This window comes from Pteropus vampyrus, unplaced genomic scaffold (assembly GCF_000151845.1).
Source record: "Pteropus vampyrus isolate Shadow unplaced genomic scaffold, Pvam_2.0 Scaffold60, whole genome shotgun sequence".
In the NCBI taxonomy this organism is placed as follows: Eukaryota; Metazoa; Chordata; class Mammalia; order Chiroptera; family Pteropodidae; genus Pteropus; species Pteropus vampyrus.
Window position 1 is genome coordinate 6,942,717 of NW_011888841.1, and position 19,029 is coordinate 6,961,745.

General features: G+C 38.7%; 1 protein-coding gene across 1 annotated transcript in view; it reads left to right on the forward strand.

Moving 5' to 3' along the window:
- Positions 1-3,923: 3,923 nt before the first annotated feature.
- The window catches only part of KCTD3 (potassium channel tetramerization domain containing 3), a 34,265-nt gene continuing 19,159 nt past the window's right edge, over positions 3,924-19,029 (forward strand). Inside the window, exons 1-8 of the mRNA XM_023531036.1 lie at positions 3,924-4,056; positions 4,310-4,355; positions 5,895-5,968; positions 8,270-8,328; positions 8,596-8,676; positions 9,684-9,824; positions 10,265-10,355; positions 14,195-14,385. Of these exons, the coding sequence (XP_023386804.1) occupies positions 4,028-4,056; positions 4,310-4,355; positions 5,895-5,968; positions 8,270-8,328; positions 8,596-8,676; positions 9,684-9,824; positions 10,265-10,355; positions 14,195-14,385 (712 nt within the window). The 5' untranslated portion in view covers positions 3,924-4,027. The remainder of the gene's footprint in view (positions 4,057-4,309; positions 4,356-5,894; positions 5,969-8,269; positions 8,329-8,595; positions 8,677-9,683; positions 9,825-10,264; positions 10,356-14,194; positions 14,386-19,029) is intronic.

Sequence of the window (19,029 nt, forward strand, 5' to 3'; positions counted from 1 at the left end):
GGGGTGTCTTCAGCGGGCCCGGGGTGTCTTCAGCGGGCCCGGGGTGTCAGGCGGGCCCGGGGGTGTCGTCGGGTCCGGGAAGGGACAGGCCCGGGGTCCTCGCGGGGTTACGAGGGCCGGGCCCGTGCGGCGGAGCCGCTGCCTCCCTAGGGTGCCACTCTTGTCCGCCCCCTTCTCAGGTGGCCGGCCAGGGCCGCAGCCCGCCGCCCCCAGCCCCGTGTCCCCGAAGAGCGCGTCTGGAGAAGCCGGGCCTGGGGGTCCGGCCACTGCGGGGCCCCGGCCTCCCTTTCGCTGGGGTCAGCGCCGTCCGTGTCCCCTCGTTCAGGGCTGGCCGCGATCCCCAAGGGTTTGGGTGCAGGGAGCGCAGGAGGCTTGCAGTCCGCTGATGCTTATTTTCAGAGACCCCCGATGCTTGGCTTCGAAGGATCTGCTCAGCTGGTGCGTCCAGATGTCGCACTTACAGAGTTGGTTCTGGGGCGTTTTGGATGTGGGCACCGTGTGTCGGGCGCACTTGGGGGACAGGGAAAACTGTCTTCTCCCCCTGGCCCTCCTCTCTCATCCCCTCCTGTGCCTTCTATTAAGCTTGTTGGAGAAAAACATGTTTTGCTAATTTACTGTGGCTTATGAGTCACGCCTCAGAAAGGGGACTTTGCCAATTCTGAAGGCAGAAGTACTTGAGTTTTAGGGTTGGGGGAGATAGAGCGGTGAAGCGTTTTTGAAATACAGCGAATTTTGCTGCTCTCGACAATACCTGAGATTTCTAAATGTTTTTAAAGGCGCAAAACGTCAACAACGTGAATCGTAGAGGTAAAAGTGTGTAGTGCTTTAAACATTTAAATTTTCTGAGTGTGCTGGAAAATTTAACACAGGAAACGGTCATTCTTTTTTCTTTCCCTGTTCTTTCTTTCCCTCATCCCTTCCCCCCAACAAAACTGTTTGATAGTTAAAGTGCATTTTCCCCGATATATAGATATCAGTCTTAAAGTTAGGAAAAGATACATGACCCTTAGTGTAAGAAATGGATACTTTTCTAAAATCACTTGAAAATATTGCAGGTTTGGTAATTTATGGATGCAAGAATGTAATACCTCGCAAGAGTAGGCCTTTGATATCTGTTAATACTCAGAAGTACCAGTGTAGTCATTTTAAATTCCTGCATTGGTTTCTCACTGCTACTGGTAGCTGATATATTTCTTTCCAGGCATTCTAAGGACATACTGTATTATAAAAATTAAACAGTACTGATATTTATAATATGTTGAAAGTAGATGGATTAATAATGAGCAAATTCTAGTTAACGACTGTAGAACTCAGTTTCAAATATTAAATCATAAAGCTGCTATCTTGTAGCTGGAACTCTGGTTTTTGTTTTATTACTTGGAAACCTGATTTGATCAGGTTCCAAGTAGTGATATTAGCAAAGAATGCAAAATAAGGCAGATACATTATGAGATCAGTTTACAAGACAGACGAAGGAATGAGAAATAAAGTTTAAAAAAAGCAAATTTTAGAATTGCTAGGATAGAGTAGCTTATAAGTAATGACATGGCCTTTAGAAAACAGAACCTCCAACAATGCGTGTTCTAAGGCTCCTGAGTTACTTTGAACCATACTCTTGCAAAATTTTAGAGCTAGGATGGATCTAGATGTCATCTATATCTTGCAAATCACAGATTAACACAGTCACTTAAGTCATTGTAAAAGAAATCCTGATGTGATTGTCATTAAGTTGAATTGCCACTGGAAGAACCATCTGAGAGAATTAAAGTTGGCTCTGCAGTGATAGAGTAAAACTCAGGAGAGTTTATTTGGGCAGAAAAGCATATGCTGTAGGTAAAGTTGTTTTAATTTCAAGAGATGCAAAAATGGACATATTCGATGGAATTAGGGAAATGACCAAATTTGATCATTTAACACTTTGGGGGTGATTCAGAAAGGGGAGATGAGGTTTCATTTAGAATTGTTAAATCATTTATTTACAAAAATGAAAAGTAAAAAAAAAACAAAAATATGACTCAATGTGTGATTGATTGTATTAGAGTGAATAGGATTTGAGGCCCCAAGAGGGAGGTCTGGAACCAGCCCATAGTGGACTCGGGACTTCGGAATCCAGGCAGATAGGAGCTCCAGTTCCCAGGCTTTACCTCTAACTAGCTCAGCAACCTTGAGCCAGTTACTTAGTGGGTGATTTCCTACAATGTAAAGTGGGAATAAAAGGAAAATGAAGTAATAAATAGGAAATGCAAGGGTTATTGGCATTAATAGTAACTGCATACTGCTTTCAAGTTAATTTAGGAGGAGGCAAGTAGCAAGGAGTATTAATTGTGGACATGATATTTTTAGTAATACTTTGATGAGACCAGATTGCACATGATCATTTTCTTGGCACACTCTGGATATGAGATGAAAAAACAGAGAAGGATTTCATGTAATTTGAAGGAAAGGATTTTGTCATGTAATTTTAAATGTCATATTTTTTCATTAAATCATGCTTGGAACCAGTTTTAGAGCTCCCGGTTTTTTTTTCCCCCTCAACTTCTTGCTTGAAAATTTAAAATATATGTATATATAGTGGAAATGAGGGTCCAGTTGCTTTGCCCAGAAATTCCAGATTACCATACCCATCCTGAACTTCAGATTTTAATTGAAATTGCTAATATGACTTTAAAGAATCAGACCTTTGTAATTTCCTAAGCAACACAGCATTTGAGTTATTTCGCAGAAAATGTACTGAATAAGTAGTGAACGTGAAAAATTACTAGTTAAAAGTGATCCTTATATGGAATTAATTTGATGGCTTCCAAAACAGAGTGATTCATTTTTGCAGTGGATCCCTGGCTCCTTCAGTTCACCATTAACTGGATTTGCTTTTATTTGACCAGGTCATTTTCCTGTGACTAGTTGGAATCCACTTCTCATTTTTCTTAAGATTCCACGAAGAAATACATTTGAGAAAATTTGCCCTGTTTTTTTCACTAAACTATTTGGCTTCTTTCTTAAATCTGATTAATGGGCACAGGAGCTGCCTTGAAACTGTTTTATAATGCTAGAAAGTGAATGCGGAATGCAAGTAGAAGTCTGTTAGGCTCTTCTTCATGAGGCTACATGGTGATAGGGCAGAGAGTAAAGTACCCACGCAGTTCAGAGTGACGAGTTTTGCAATGAAAATACTCAGGTAAGGGCTGGACTGAATGAGCCCTAGATTGCATTCTTAGTCATGTCACTTTACATCAGTTACTGATTTTTTGTTGTTGTTCTGGTCTGTTACAATGTGCTTTGGTAAAGCTCCCTCCATTGGTGGTAATAAGTCAACTTGATCAAATGGCAGTTAACCTCAAAACAATATATTTACTGAGTGAGTTTTGGATGAATGCAACAGTTGTAAATAGTCCAAGACTGCATATAAAGAAAGTGTTAAATGCTTGACATACAACAGAATTACTATGAGCACAAAATAATAATATAGGATAGACTGTTTAGAAAAGCCATTAAAGAGAAGGTAAAATCTTAAGCGGTATCAAGGTAGATGGGACTTGGATAATTAGATGTGACAAGAGCTGTCTAGCTGAGATCAAGATACCAAAATGGTAGTGAGTATGAATTGGGGATATTAAGAAGTACTCTCTTATTAGAAGGAGTTTGTTTTGGAAAGATGAAGCAGGACTCGAAATTAATTTTCAGTGTTATGTTGAGAAGTTTGGGCTTGGCGTGATGGACTGACTAATCGTTCATTCTTCAGCAGATTGGTGTGCTGGAAAGTGGTGTTTCTAGTCATTATATGTCAGTGAGTTAATTATTTGATTTTGTTGAGAGCTCCTTGAATAGTCTTCACTCCAAATTGAAAGAAACAGAATTTTTAACTATTAAATGTAATAAATGACATAGCTGTACTTTGCAACAACTCGTAAATCATTGGCCAGCATATTAGAGCAAGTTAACTCATGCATTATGAAATTTCAAATTATGTTCTCATTTATAATACCAGATATTTTTCAATTGCAGATTTAGTACCTCAAGACAGACCCTTATGTGGATTCCAGATTCCTTTTTTTCCAGGTATTGCATATAATTCTTTAGTACCATTTTTAATACACTTGTTATTTATCAAAATAGTAAATTTTTTCCTTGTCTTAATTTTTTTTATATATCTTGAATAAAAAATCTTACTTTTAAAATAGATTTTTTGAAATTTTTATTTTACTTTGGAGATCACTCATTTATATTGATCTTTGACATCTGATAAAGAATTAGGACATTTATTCATACTCAGATTTTAAAAGCTAACTAGCTTATTGTTAATGACTTCTAGTTTGCTGAGTGGAAGAATTTCAACGCTTCGAGATGAAACTGGTGCTGTGAGTATAATGTATAATATATCTAAATTACATTAACCAATGCTTATAATGCTTTATCCTTATTATATAGTGACTTAGAAGACAGGAAACCTAATATTTTAATTAAATGAAAGTGACATATGTACTTAGTTTATTTTTTGTCACATAGTTAATAGAAGAGAACAGAGAATACTAAATATAGCAATTTAAGTATTCATGATTATAAGATATGAGCTTACATTGTCAATAAAGAAAATATTTCTTTTAATGAATAATTAAAACAGTAAATATATTAAATACTAAAGTGTTTTGATATTGAATTAGAATGGTGTAAGATATTGCAAAAAAGTTGTCTTACAATTTTTTTTTTTGGAGAATAACCTTATGAACTTATGGAGCAATGGTAGAATGAGGGAAGAAAAGAACAATTATGTTTCAGTACAAAAAAAAAATGGTTTACATTTATAAAGCAGTTATATGTGTCTAACATGTGAAGTAAATGTCCATTGCTCTCAAAAGCTAAAGGGCTTTGTCTGGAAGCAACAGAGTGACCAGAAGTATTTGTTCGCTATAGTGAAAGTTATAGATGAAGCAAAGCAGCAAAAGCAGGAATACTTATGTGAGATCATAAAGACATAAGATCTCCAGAAATCTGTGGTGTTTCTTCAACTTTTGATGGGTTCTAATAAAAACAAAAGCAAGAATTTATGAATCTAATAGTACTTAACTCATTGTATATGAATGGTTGATCATAGTGTAAGGATTTTTCTTTGCTGCCATTACCCTAATTGACTTACAGAAGCTTTAAAAGATGTTCATTTTTATGGTGAGAGCTGTAACTGATTCAAAATAGTGTTGGTACACATTTCTGTAAAAAGTTACCAATTATGTATTTCGTATTTTTAAGCATTTTATTTCCCCCTTATGTATTCTGTGTATTTGTTATTTTTAAAATATGCTTTTTGTCATCACCCTCCTTTCCCCCAGCCCTTGTAGAAACTGAAATAGTGAGGTGTGTAGGTGTTAGGAGAAGAACATCTTTTCTGTGCTGGCAGCCGCACGCAGTATTTACCCTTCACCCCACGCGTATTGTAAAAAGTACGTTGTTGCTTTAGTGATTCACATGTGAATCACAGATTATGTAAGTCACGGTCACTGTCGCCAGCAATTAATGACCAAGCAATAAGCAATGTAAGAGAGTATTTATGTGTAATATTTTCAAAGTACTTATTGAATTCTAGGATATTTCAGATAAAAATTTTCTCTAAAGTGTCACTTTTACCAAAGATAACAGTTTAAAAAAATGAGGGAACTGATTTACTAGATACCATTTTCCTACATATTAAAATAGCATCAATCTAATAATAGCTTTTCTGGGGGAAAAAAGACACATTAAGTTCATACTGTTTGTAACTGCATTCCAATTTTAGAAACATTAAAATTTAAGAGTAGAACCAAGGGAATGTATTTTAAGTAATGTAGTCTTTGTTCCTTAAGTGTCACATATATGAAAGTTAGAAGTTGTATTTGTAATTTGAAAATAAAACAATTCATTTACAGATATTTATTGATAGAGATCCAGCAGCATTTGCACCCATTTTAAATTTTCTTCGGACGAAAGAACTAGATTTGAGGTAAGAAATGCATCCTTTTAAATACATTCTCATTGATAGGTATGTGTCTTTTTGTATATATTGTAAGGAAAAGCGGCCCCCTCCCCCGAGGCTGTGTTGCTTGAAGGTTTCCTCAGAACCAGACTCGCAGGTGTAGGCCACTGTCCTCTCTTCCCCGGCACCACTCCAGCAGCTTCTTAACCAGTGTCCTGGCTTAGTTCTTGCCTCCCTCATTTATTTCTCACACCGTAGCCAACGTTATCGTCTAAAAATAGAAATCTGATCTGGCTCCTACTCCCCTTAAAGTGTTTTTGGTGTCATTAGATTAATGGCTAAAGATTTTGGTAACTTGGTATTGTCCCTTAAGGCTCTGTAATCAGGCCCCTGCTTAACTTCTCTTGCTTCCACATGTGACCCGAGCAGCCTTGGCTCCGTCCTGATTCAGTGATCTTGGCCCTGTCCACCTCGCATAGGTGGGCGTGGTTGTGGCGCTGCCACCACCCCAGCCTTCACTACACTCGCTCCTTTCTCAGGAGTCTGTCTTCCGTGAGACTTCGAATTCGAAAGGACAAGCACTGTTCTCTACACGTCCTCGGGATCTGGCGTTGTGCTGGGCATGTCGAGGTTCAGTGCATGGTTTTGTGGATGAATGGAGTATCACTTAAACGACTGCTTTAACGTTGCCATAGTCTAGATTCTCACCAGGAAGCTACTGTTTGTATTTTATTGTCCTTTTATTTCATATGTTCCTAGTGAATTTTCACTAAGGATTTATTATTTAGATAGTAACAGATTGTAAAGTTCTAATTGTTTGAGCTGCTGCTTTAGATAATCTAAGTTTTGGCTTGCATTCACTAGAATCTGAGCTCAAAGGCAAAGATTTTTTTTCCTCTGGTTGGTTCTCTGCTGTATTTCCAGTATTAAAACAGTGCATGTAGTAGCTTCCTAATAGATGTTTATTGAACGAGTGACAGTTTGTTGGGGCTTTTTGTTTGTCTGATTTTTGGCGTTGGTTTGGGTTGAAGTGGTAAGTATGTTACTACTTCCTTTTTTATAAAAGTAAACTTATTTTGATCCATAGCATTTGATTTAAAAAGCCAAAATTTACTTTCCTCTTGACTAATCCACAACTTAGATAACCCATGAAAGGCAAAATTGATTTTAATACCTGTATTTAATTAACTGCTTTTCTTACAAATTACTACCTTATTTTACTTAGTGAAATTTTATTTTTATGTTACTATACCTTAACATCTTCATCAAGGTACATAGCCTTTCCTAATCTGATCTTTTTCCCCTACCTTCTTTCTTCTTTTATTTTTGGTTTCTGATGAGGAGGGAGTCATTTATCTGAATTCATTCAAATTCGTCTTGCGTAACTGTTATATACAAGTGTTATGCTATGCACTGTGAGAGGTATACGAAATGGATCAGCAGTAGATCATGCTTGCAGGGAGCTTACAGTGTAATTGGGAGGTTACATAAATATGTATAGAAATATAAAAAGTTAAAAGCCATTAATGCCACAGAAGGATGATTCCCACTCTTGTTTGCCTTACTAGATACTTACTTGTACTAACCCTGTAAAACCTAATCTCTCATTTAGTTGCTCAAATCATCTATACGTGAGTGGTTTTTAACCCATTTCCCATTTAGAAAAACTGCAGCTCGCTGCCAGCGTTAATTTAATTTTACATAAACATGCTCTTTGAGGCTGAAGCAAATTGACTGGTTTTCAGTGTGAAAATAAAATATAAAAACTGTTCTTGGAACTTGTGTCTAATCCTAATGTAACAGAAATGTATATGATGATCAGTATAATTTTTTCACCTAGTAAATTTAAAAGCGGAGCATCTAGGATTTGACATTTTCAGCGATCGAGAATTACCATATTTTGTAAATGGAAATACCACTACTAAAAACGGTGTTATAAATAGAATGATGTCATTTGTTCCCAAAGATTATTGATATACTAGGTGATGCAAAAATAATAATAAAAGCGAGATAGTCAGTGGCATACCTTGGGGGCGAGGTTAGGACTGTGATCCACGAGTTACCTCAGGGCGAACGCTGCAGCCACAAGCACGGCCGGCGAGTATCCTCAGGGCAGATAGGAAGTGGGTTGAATGAGAGAATGTTTTTGTTGGCGTGCAGTTTTTTATTTAGAAATTTTCAAATGATTAACAACATTAGGAGAAAGGTAAGTGTTAAAGCCTTACGGTTTTGTTCATATTAAGTGCTTAGTACTTTTTGCTTTTGCTTCGGATGCTAAGTCCGAGTTGCCTGTTCGGGGATTTACATCATTCGTTTGTTTCTCCGTAGGGGAGTGAGTATCAATGTGCTCAGGCACGAAGCAGAATTTTATGGGATCACTCCATTAGGTACGTGTCTCCCAGTATACGTATTTGGGATCGGACCCTTTGTGCACTAAACTTGCCCAAGTAAATGTATCTTATGGCAGGTCCTAATTTTTGATTGACTAGTTCAGTGCTTGCTCTTTGTGAATTTTCATACTAAAAAGATGTTATCAGTTGCTTTAACTTAAATGTTTTCATTTTTTCCTCTTACCCTCTTTAACTGGAGAAAGTAAAAAATGGAGTACTGTTTCTGTTCGCATGTCTTGACGAGTCTGCTTTGCCATGTTTTAGTACGAAGGCTGCTGCTGTGCGAAGAGCTGGAGCGCTCGTCTTGTGGCAGCGTCCTCTTCCATGGCTACTTGCCTCCACCAGGTACTTCTGCTTCGTTTAGTCTTTTTAGAAGTTCTTTTCCATTAAGCAATTGTATACAAATGAGCATTATTAAACAAGTATCTTTATGCAAATGTGTAAATGAGAAAAAGGAAGATCAGTTCTTTGATCATTGACTTTCTCACTTATAAATCTACTAGCTGCGGTGAGAACTTTTATTTTAACAGAAGTTCAGTCATAGGTTACGTTATAGCTGAGATGTACCAGAGTTTTCTGGAAAGGCCAGGTAGGCTTGTGACCTCGAAGGTCTCCGTGGCAGCCATTCAGCTCTGCCATAAGCACTGTAGATGTGAGCGGGTGTGACGGGAATAGGTACAACTTTGTTTACGTAAACGGCATCGGGCAGGATTTGGCCATGACCCAGTTTACCGACACCTATGTCAGAGCATTGGTTGTCAGCCTCGTTTTGTTGGACCCCGGGAGCTCAGTGGCAGGCAAAGCACATGTCATCTCTACCCCACTTCACTTAGAAGAGTTCAGCCTTCACACATGTGACAGTGGGCTTCTGAGCAAGATTTCATTCCAGTAAAGACTTTGAAAGTGTGGGACAATTCTGCTCTAAAGCAGTTTAAATCAGTACACAGTGCCTCAGACATAGTAACGTGCAATGTGAAGAGGGATGACAGACTGAATGAATTTCATGTTTTTTTTTCAGTAACCTAGAGCTAGGTAAAAATAGAGTATAATATATAAATCTTAATCTTATGATATATGTGTGTGTATATATGTATATATGTGTGTGTATGTGTGTGTGTGTGTGTGTGTGTGTGTGTGTGTGTGTGTGATAAACACCAGAAATCGGTTGAGTTTCCTGGTTTTTACAGTTTCATTTTGTTGTTTTTTTATGGTAATTATTTGGAATAAATTGCTATTTTGGAAAATAAATGTTGACTATAATGAGATACACAATTTTATGTTTTTTTTGTAACAATGTGAAATTTTAAATTCTTTGTAGTGAACTTAGAAATTTATTTTATTTCCTTTTGTAGGTATTCCTAGTCGTAAAGTAAACAATACAACTAGATCCTCTGCTGAGTCTAGGAATGGACTAAATTCTACAGAAGGTGAAGCTCGGGCAAATGGTACCCAGCCTGTTCTCTCGGGAGGTGGGGAAGAGACAGTTAGGCTAGGTAAGCAATGATCACTTAAATGGAAGAAGGAAAATACATGTTTTTAGTTCTAGCTTAATTATTTTTAAAGATGTAATTTTTGCTTCATCTCTTTAATTCGCATTTATCATTTATATCGTAACGTCATTTAACATATAATTTCTATTTAAGAAGTATGTAATGTTCTGTTTGCTTTAAATCTTCAGAGCAGGGGTTGGCAAACATTTTATGTAAGGGGCCGGGTAGTAAATATTTTAGGCTTCGTGGGCCACACAGACTCTGTTGGAACCACAGCTCTCCCACTGTGTCATGAAAGCTGCCATGAACTATGCGTGAACAGGCATGGCTGGGTTCTACCAAAACTTTACCACAGCAGGGACAGGACTGGAACTGGCCTGAGGGCCAACACTTCCCAGCCCCTGCTTTAATACATTAAACATTTATTTTTCTAAAATCAACAGGATTTCCTGTGGATCCACGAAAGGTGCTAATAGTGGCTGGCCATCACAACTGGATTGTAGCTGCGTACGCCCATTTTGCTGTGTGTTATCGGTACTGTATCATTTGTAACTGTTTGCTTTGCTTTTTATTTTGGGGGGTAGTTTTACTAATTGCGATTTTATATTTATAGGTTGAAAAGCTCTTTCACTTAATCATCAAAATTGGTCACTCTGTATTTAAGCCACTTCTTTAGTTTTTCATTAGATTTAGTCTGCTTTCCTTTTGGTAGCTAACTTGGTAAATATTGCTGGTAGCCTTAACACGTCTTAAATATTTTTTCAGACATTATGAACAGTGATATAATTAAGGTCTTGAAGTTCTTCTTATATATCCAGCTTCTGAATCATTTAATTACCCTGTTAAATGAGTGGCCAGGGTTATTAATACGAACCGTGTGATTTTGTGACTTTTATACGTCTCAGGCTTTCATACGTACAGCAAGGGCTAAAGCAGTGTGGCGTGGGGAGAAGTGGCGAAGCTGGGCCGCTGTGGGCGGAGCTGATGTTATTTACTGTCTGGGCTGTGAGAGGCTTACAGTGGTGATTTGGTTTTACTAATTCTTGCATTCTCAGAAAGTAAAATGGAGTGAGGAAAAGCGTAGACCAGTGATTTTTTTTTTTTTATTAATTGGAGAAAGAATGAGATCTTTAGTTAAAAATCATTATTGCAGTGAAAAATGTCGATAAAGAATGGTGTAGAAGCACAACGTGGTTGGGAGATACTAGTTTAGACTGTGATCCCATGTAATTTAATTGCTGAAAAATCAAAGGATATATAAATATCACTATTGTATCTGGTTAAGAAAAAATAAGCACAATAGATTAAAAATATTTTGAATGTCTTCTGAAGTTTATATGTATGATATATATATAATATATATATTTTAAAGAATCCCAGATATATTTTTTCCAAAAACTCTACCTAATAGATTTGCCATACATAGTAAAAAAACGTTTATATTTGTAATCTCCAGTTTGTATTTTCATTGCAGTAGAGAGTCAGTGCAAACTTTCCATTTTGAGAGCATCTGTATATTTATTTTAAGTGAATGACACAGACATGATTTTTCAGATACATTTTGGGGATAACTTTTATATGAAGCAAGACCGATTTGAAAAAGAATTTTTTAGGGGTGTTTCGAACTACCATCCAATCTAAATTGGGAACTGTTGCTGTTTAAACATCATGTACTTTTACTGATAAGGGGTTCCACAGGAGCTGCGAAACCATCGTAAGTTTTCCAGGCAGAAAAGCATAACTTCATTTGTTACTGCGCAGCAGCGCTAAAGATGTCTGCTCGCCAGGCAGCCACAGGGCCCCGCGTGAGGTGTCGCTCACTGAGTGGCGTGGAAGGGCGGCGCTGTTCCCAGGTGCATTCGTTTGCCTTTGACCATGATCTCTGCGCTCTCACTGGATGTCAGCGATGTCAGCAGTATGCCCACCCGAAACGACCAAGGGAAACGGTTGAGGGCGTATTGGATTTTCTCACATGTAGTTAAGTTATTCAGTGGCAAAAATACATTTTCAAGAGAAAAGAAAAGATTCAAATTACTGTAAGGGTGTACTCTTTCCTACAAGTTGTTTTTTCCACAGCTTTTTATCAATAAATTTAAAACCTTGAAAATGAAAACAGTGGTACAGTGAACCCCTGTGTAGTCTTCGCTAGGCTCGCTGATATTCTACATTGTTAGTCTGGGATCTTACGTTTCTTTTTCTTGCTGAATTTACGACAGTGTTACTTGTATTAAGGAAGAATAGTTGTGTAAGTTGCTCCCTTCTCGGAGCTTGTTTTCCACTTTAGATCTATAAACCTTGTGGGGTTTCCTTTTTGTATGTGTTATGAGATTTAGGAATCTGTTTTATTTCAAGTGGCTAGGTAATTATGTTCTGATTATTTGTTACATAAATCACCCTTTCACATTTAAATTTGAACGTTTCCTTTATTTTGCTTTATATGCATATACATACATATTATATATATGTGTGTATATATATGTAATTGAATCTAATTCTAAACTCTCTTTTGATCTTTGACATATTTGTGTATTCCCCTGAAACTTGGGGGGCAGTATGCCCCCCAAGTAGTAAGTTCCAAAACCTTGTAGGGCCTTCTACTGTGTCCCCTGAACGTGGACGGTAACATATTCTTTGCACAGTGTCCCGACTCCAGAGCATCGGTTCACCGGGCAGCAGTAAGGAGAGGATTCTGAAAGAGCGGAGCTCATTCTGTCTTATGCATATTTTAAATTTTGTATTCCTCGTGTAGAAAATTATAGAGCGGATACGTGTTTCTTTCTTCTTTGTATTTTAACTTCAAACAAAAGTGAATTTATATATCTTACTGAGTTCTGTCACTATAATCATTCTCAAATATGCTGTCCTGATTCCGTTATTCTTTTTGGCATCTCTTTATCTTATAATACCCTAATTTCTATAGAGAAGTAGACGAGTAGATTATATATAGTGTTTATATTCCTTAGTCAGTGATCACAGGATCACATCGTACACCTCATTTGAGTCAGCATCTTGCCATGGACACTGCTGGGAACCTCGTGTGCGCGTGTGCGTGTCCGTGCCGGGCGGCGTGTTGCTGCCGTCCCTGTGCCCAGTGTCAGTCCCTCAGAGCATCTCCGTTTCATTTTTCAACATTTGTCAGTTTTTAGTTTATTAGATAATTATTTTTGTTGATCTGAATGCATGAGTCCCATCTGGTGGCTGAGCAAGGTAATTATAAATATAATGCTCAGGAAAATTTGATGCAGTTTTTTCATGTATTGTTTTGAAGTTCATTAAGGAAATCATTAATTCTTGAAATTAATAAGGCTGAATTGCATATTTTTGTGAATTACATTTGTATTTCAGCATACAGTTTAAACAAAAATGAAATGAAAGTGATGTCATTTAGTCCTTAGGGGGCCATCATTTGCGAATACCTAAGTTGATTTTGAGGATAAATACGTTAGGAACACTTATTTTATTCATGTTCTGTGTATTCTCTTTAGGTGAGGCTAAGAGAAGCTTTATAATTGAGTTTCATCATCTGGTTAGTGTAACTTTAAAAATAGATATTCCATAGTTAAAGTTCAGGTCATTCTTTGTCATGATTGCACAGCTGTGTAGGTTCTAAATTTATGAGGGCTTCCTATGTAATCACACAGAATACATGTCTGAAATTACATTCAGATGAGGGAGAAAAACTTAAAAAAGCACAGGCATGTTTATCAGAAATTAAATATTAAAGAATGCATTAAATATATATTGGCCCAACTGCACATCTGAACCTTGGTAAGCCTTTACATAAGGAGTTAATGGGCCCCTAAGAGTTTTCATTAAGAATGAAAGCTTTAAAAGTCAATCCTCAGGTTCGAGGGCCCCGCGTTTCATTCATTTGATTGTGCCTGGTACCGGAATGCACGTGCTGCGGGAGGCGACTCGGTGTCTTCGCTGGCCTGCGTAGACTAGCACGCCGAGTGTCGAGTGCATGTAGTTCTGGTTAATAACTGATTAATAACAAAGGAACGATGGTTACTTTAAAATTCTGAATTTCGTTGGCTGTTTCTACCCATAGATAATGACAGTACAGCACTTTTTTATACAGAGAAAAGTGAAAAGTCCATTTTTCTTTTAAGTTGTTAATGCTTTTTAAAATTTGGAAGACTTTCTTATGCTTTGGAAAAATATAGAACTCTGATCTCTTTTTAAGTGGTTTAGATTTCACGTGTAGGTGAATATAAGATACCTCAGAAATAATATTCTAGATTCGTAGGTGATAAATACCAAAATTTTATATTTAACATAGACAGCTGGGGTTAATATTTTTGGGGTACATTGGTCTGTATTCTGTTTGCCTGACTGGTGCTGAGTTTGCCATGTGTGTCTGTTCTTAACAGAATCAAAGAGTCCTCAGGATGGCAGCAGGTGTTCACAAGCCCGTACCTGGATTGGACCATCGAACGCGTGGCTTTAAACGCAAAGGTGGTCGGTGGTCCCCACGGGGACAAGGACAAAATGGTGGCCGTCGCCTCTGAAAGTAGCATCATCTTATGGAGCGTTCAGGATGGCGGCAGTGGGAGTGAAATTGGTAGGGGAGAGTTTGTGTACACTGCATTTTGCTGGTATGTAGAATGTTCTGAAGTTTGAGGGGGATTGCGCATGAGTATCGAAACTAACCTGGATGGTTAGCTGGGACTGCCACATCTTTTCGGGGTCCAGTGATAACAAGTACTCAGTGTGAGCGGAATGGTCTGGCAAAGAAGGGGGAAACTGTTTCACCAATTTGCTCCAGCTGAAACTGGCAGAGAATTTAGCAACTGCTGGCACAGTTTAGTGCCGCCGCTTCGATTTGTGCTGACGCTGCTTTTACCCTGCGTTGCTTTGCAACGTTAAAGTTTTTAACACATTAAATTTTTCAGCACCACAGGTGTTTGTAGCCAAACATGCATATGAAAGATGCTCAGTGGTTGTCGGGTGCTGATACTGGATGTACAGAAGCAGGACACCAGGGCCAGCCACGTCCGCACGCGCATCTGTGGGAGACAGAAACAGTTGTGCAGACCGGTGTTCTCTCCGCCAGGTCTTCAGTTCAGAGGCTTATGTGTCACCAGCAGTGGCAACGCCGTGACCTCTTCCACTGCCTCTCGCCCTGCCGCGTTCAGCAGTCCCCGTTGAGAGGCCGCATTAGTCTCTCCCGCGATGGCGTGTGCCTGCCTAGCCAGTGCGATGCCGTAACCTCGCCTGTAAGGTGCTTCAGTGGCTGTCCCATTGCTAATTTAAAAGCCCGGAGGAAGCAGTTTCTGGTTATAAAAGAGTTTTTCACATGTTCATTTAAAATATTTCTATAAACTTTGAATATTTGTTCTCAATGAGCCCGTACCTGGCATCGTAATAGTACTCAAAAGCTTTGTTGAGTAAGGCAAGTTATTAACATCTGTGAAGCCGAGGGAAAGAATTTTCATTTTTAATTTTTTTAGTTTTGCCAAATTTCTTTAGAGTCCTCCCTTCTGTGAGTCAGAACTGATAAGTCCTGTCTTCATCAGCTTTTTTAAACTTAAATAGTGCAGCTGTGAGTTGACCACATGAGTGTTCTAATTTCCCATTTTGAAGCCAATGATCGATCCATCCCTAAGTATAAGGAAAACATTAATTTATTTTAGAATAAAATATTTATAAGTTTTAGGTAAAATTTTTATATTTTGAAATGTTTTCAGAACATTTTTAAGGCTAATATTGCAAAACAAAAAAGTATACTCATTTCTTGTATTTCTGTAGCTGCAAGGAAAACTGAATTTCAAAACTTATTGAAGAATAATGAGGTTAAAGAGATTGTAGTAGATAAAACTGAAGATTGTAAGACAATAGTGGAAATATTTAAAACAAACTTGTGGGAAACTTACAGTTAGTTACACCCTAAACCTACTACCACAGACGATTCTAGAAAATATAAGACCCCATCGCATATCATGTAGCCTCTGGAAAACAACTCTGTACGTTCTTAAGATAATCAGAGTAAAAAGGGCAGCTGATGCTTTAGTATCAGGAAAATAGTCTTGACTTCTGGAAAGGATCTCAGAGACCCACAAGGATTCCCAGAGCATACTTCGAGAATCATTGTTCTAGACCTTTTCCTTCCCTTCTCTCCCAGCCCAACATCTCAGATCTCGTGCCGCCTGGACGTACGCTTGCCGTAGTCTTCAGCTGCCCTCTTGGACACTATCCTTCAGTCCTTTGCAGTAACTAGCGCTATCCCCAGTTCAGTATTTTTGAACTCCACTGAGATCTTCACTCACCACTTCCCTTTTTATCAGTCTTGGATTCTGTCATCACAGTTACTCTAGCGAAGGAGCCTGTTTGATCGCATCCCTCTCTGCCCTGCTGCTTGGAGAAACCCCAACCCTGGCCACATCCACCTTTCTACTTGAATAGCTGCGTTACTGTAATTGAGCTGTCTTGGCTTCTATCTTTGGCAGAGTCCAGTTGTGTACTAGATTGCATTCCCTTTCTCCTACTTGGGCATCGAGTAGTTACCGCCCCCTCCCCTCGATCGTCCATCAGCATCCGACCCTGCTATAATTCTGCCTTCAAAGCAATAACAAAAGCCACCCCGCGTTCATTCTCTTCCAGTTCGGGCTTCATTTTTCTGTTCTTAAAGCAAGAGGTAACAGTTACTGAATCTTACGATCCTCCTCTGTGTTCTCTCAAGTTGCTCCAGTCGTGCTTTTTCTCCCTACACTCCTGTTGGTGCCACCTGGGATCTGTGCTCTGCCAAGTCTATGATCAGTCCCTAGTCTTCCTCCTATTAGAGCTGTCATTTAAAATGTTCGATACAGGTGATTACTGCTTTCCTTTTGAAAGTCTAATTTAGAAAAGTCTTTTTAACTGTTACGTTATTAACATCACTGGACGCGCAGTGATTTTAATGTTGATTTCAGCTGCATTTCCCTAACATCTTTAGAAAAAAGTTAACATTAAAATTTTTGAAATTATAATTCAGAAAGGGAAACAATTGTGATTTTTTTTTTCAAATTGCCACTTCTAACATACAAATAAGTGAAGGCGATTTTATGCCCCGCTTTGTTTCCAAAAGCTAACGTGGTAGGTAGCTGTGTTGTAAGACGGTGCGGTAATCGTTCACACCCTGTAAAAGAAGCCGTTCGGTATTACAGATGGTCTTCAGAACTCGACGACACCGTCCAAGGAACGTGGTCGAGGCTGCTATGTCCCTGCTAGAGCTTGCCAGGGCTGGCCCCGCTGGACTGCTGACACAGCAGCATTTTCCCAAAGGGTCCCTTGAGACAGGGTCCTGTCATTGCTTATACCGTTGAGTGACACAGAATTTCTTGAGGTCATTCAGAATGCTTTCCTTGATTTCCCAGAACCTCATCTTTCTCTAGAGTGATCGATGTTAGTTTCCTGTTTTTATTCCTACCTTTCACAGAGTCCATAGTACTGGCTTCACCTGTTTTGAAAAATTGTTTGGCATCAAAATTAGAGTAGCGTTACATAAGAATTCGTAAAATTGAATGGGAAACGATGACTGCTTTCAGGTGGCAAGTTTCTTTCTCAACCAGTTCTGGTCAAAAGGCTTAGCTTTTTTGTGGGTTAATTTTATTTTGCTCTGGATTTGTTTGATTCGATTGGTTGGTTGACAGGTTGGGCTGAAATGATATATTCATGTATACAAATATAAGCATATATACAAATTAAAATGTGTATAGGAAACATTTCTAGCAGTACTTACCAGGTTTGTTCGATGGTTTATTTTTTTCCTTCTTTTTGTCCAGTGTATATAATGTGTCTTCCTGCCAGATGCCTGGCTTTTTCAAGATTGGTTAAAAATTTTTAAGATGTTATTTATTGTCCCTGGTCTTTGCGGTTTTGAACAAAAAGAGAACTACCCCTCACTGGTGTAAGATTTAAAAAAAAATTAATTATCTTTGCTGGATTACACTTTTAATGCATGCTGCATTTGCATTTAATTGGTTTGATTCTTCCAGTGAGTTCTTCAAAGCCGTACGTTTCCTTGTTTTCTCAGCTAGATGCTGAGAATTGTTCATGTTGTCACGTAATAGGTACTTAAAAAGATAAAATACCGAAACAGCTAAAGATCTACAGAAAACAATATTGTATAGGTGAGACATTTTTCAGCAGTTTTAGGTAAAACGATATTTCTTATAAGATGTTTTTCAAGTAGTTAAGATAATACTATTTTGATGTCAAAATCGGTTAGTAGCATTTTGAGGGTGAACATGAGCATCGAGACATTCAGCTCCAGCAGTTGCGTAGACCAGATAGGTGGGAAGCAGAAGGCGGCATGAGCAGGCTGACCAGGGCCAGGGCCCATGCCCCGCCCGGCTCCTCCTGCCCCATGCTGCTCAGCACTGTGCTGATGCAGCGACACCCCGGGTGAGCCCGGAAGTCTCTGCCCTAGAGATTCCGGGCTCTTTTGCCATAAATGTGGAATCTTACAGCCTCCCTCTCCTGCATTCCGTCTTCCTTTTCCTCAGGATCCCTGCCTGGGCTTGCTCATTCCTAGCCCTCTAGTTTGATGAACTCTTATCCACCTTTTTAAAAACCCAACTCAGATGGCATCTTTTCTAAGAAGTATTCTCAGATCCCTTTCTCAGCCTCGTTTACTCCTGCATGTTACTGGACTCTGCATGCTCCTGTCATTGTTGCATTATGTTGTAATCGGTTGTTGGCATTTTTTCTCCCTTTGACCATAAGCTCCTGGTAATATCCTGTCTTGTTTTCTGATCTGTCTAATATAGTGCCTTTCGAATGGGTTAAAATTGAGGTCCACAATGCTGGGAAACAAGAGGTTTAAAATAAGTAAAGGCCTGAATGTTTGGGTATGGTGTGATTTGCTGTTGTTTTTTTTTTTTCCTTGTCTGTTTTGCATATTTCCAGACTTTTGGACACATTCTGCATAGTCGAAGGTGCCAAGTCTGTTTTCACATCAGAGGTTCCCAGATACGTGGCCCATGAGCAGCTGCCACTACTCTCCTCTGGAATTTATTAAAATGCAGTGGTTTTTTATTATTTTTTATTTTTTAAAATTTTTATTATTATTATTTTATATAGTGGGCCAGGCACGAATCCTAGGACCTTTTTATTTGTTCACTTTAAATCTGCCCAGTTATTTTGGTCAGCTAGGTGTGGGACCCGCAGCTCCAGATGACAGGGTGTTCTGTAAGTGTGATATTACTCGGGGCCCGGCTTTCATCTG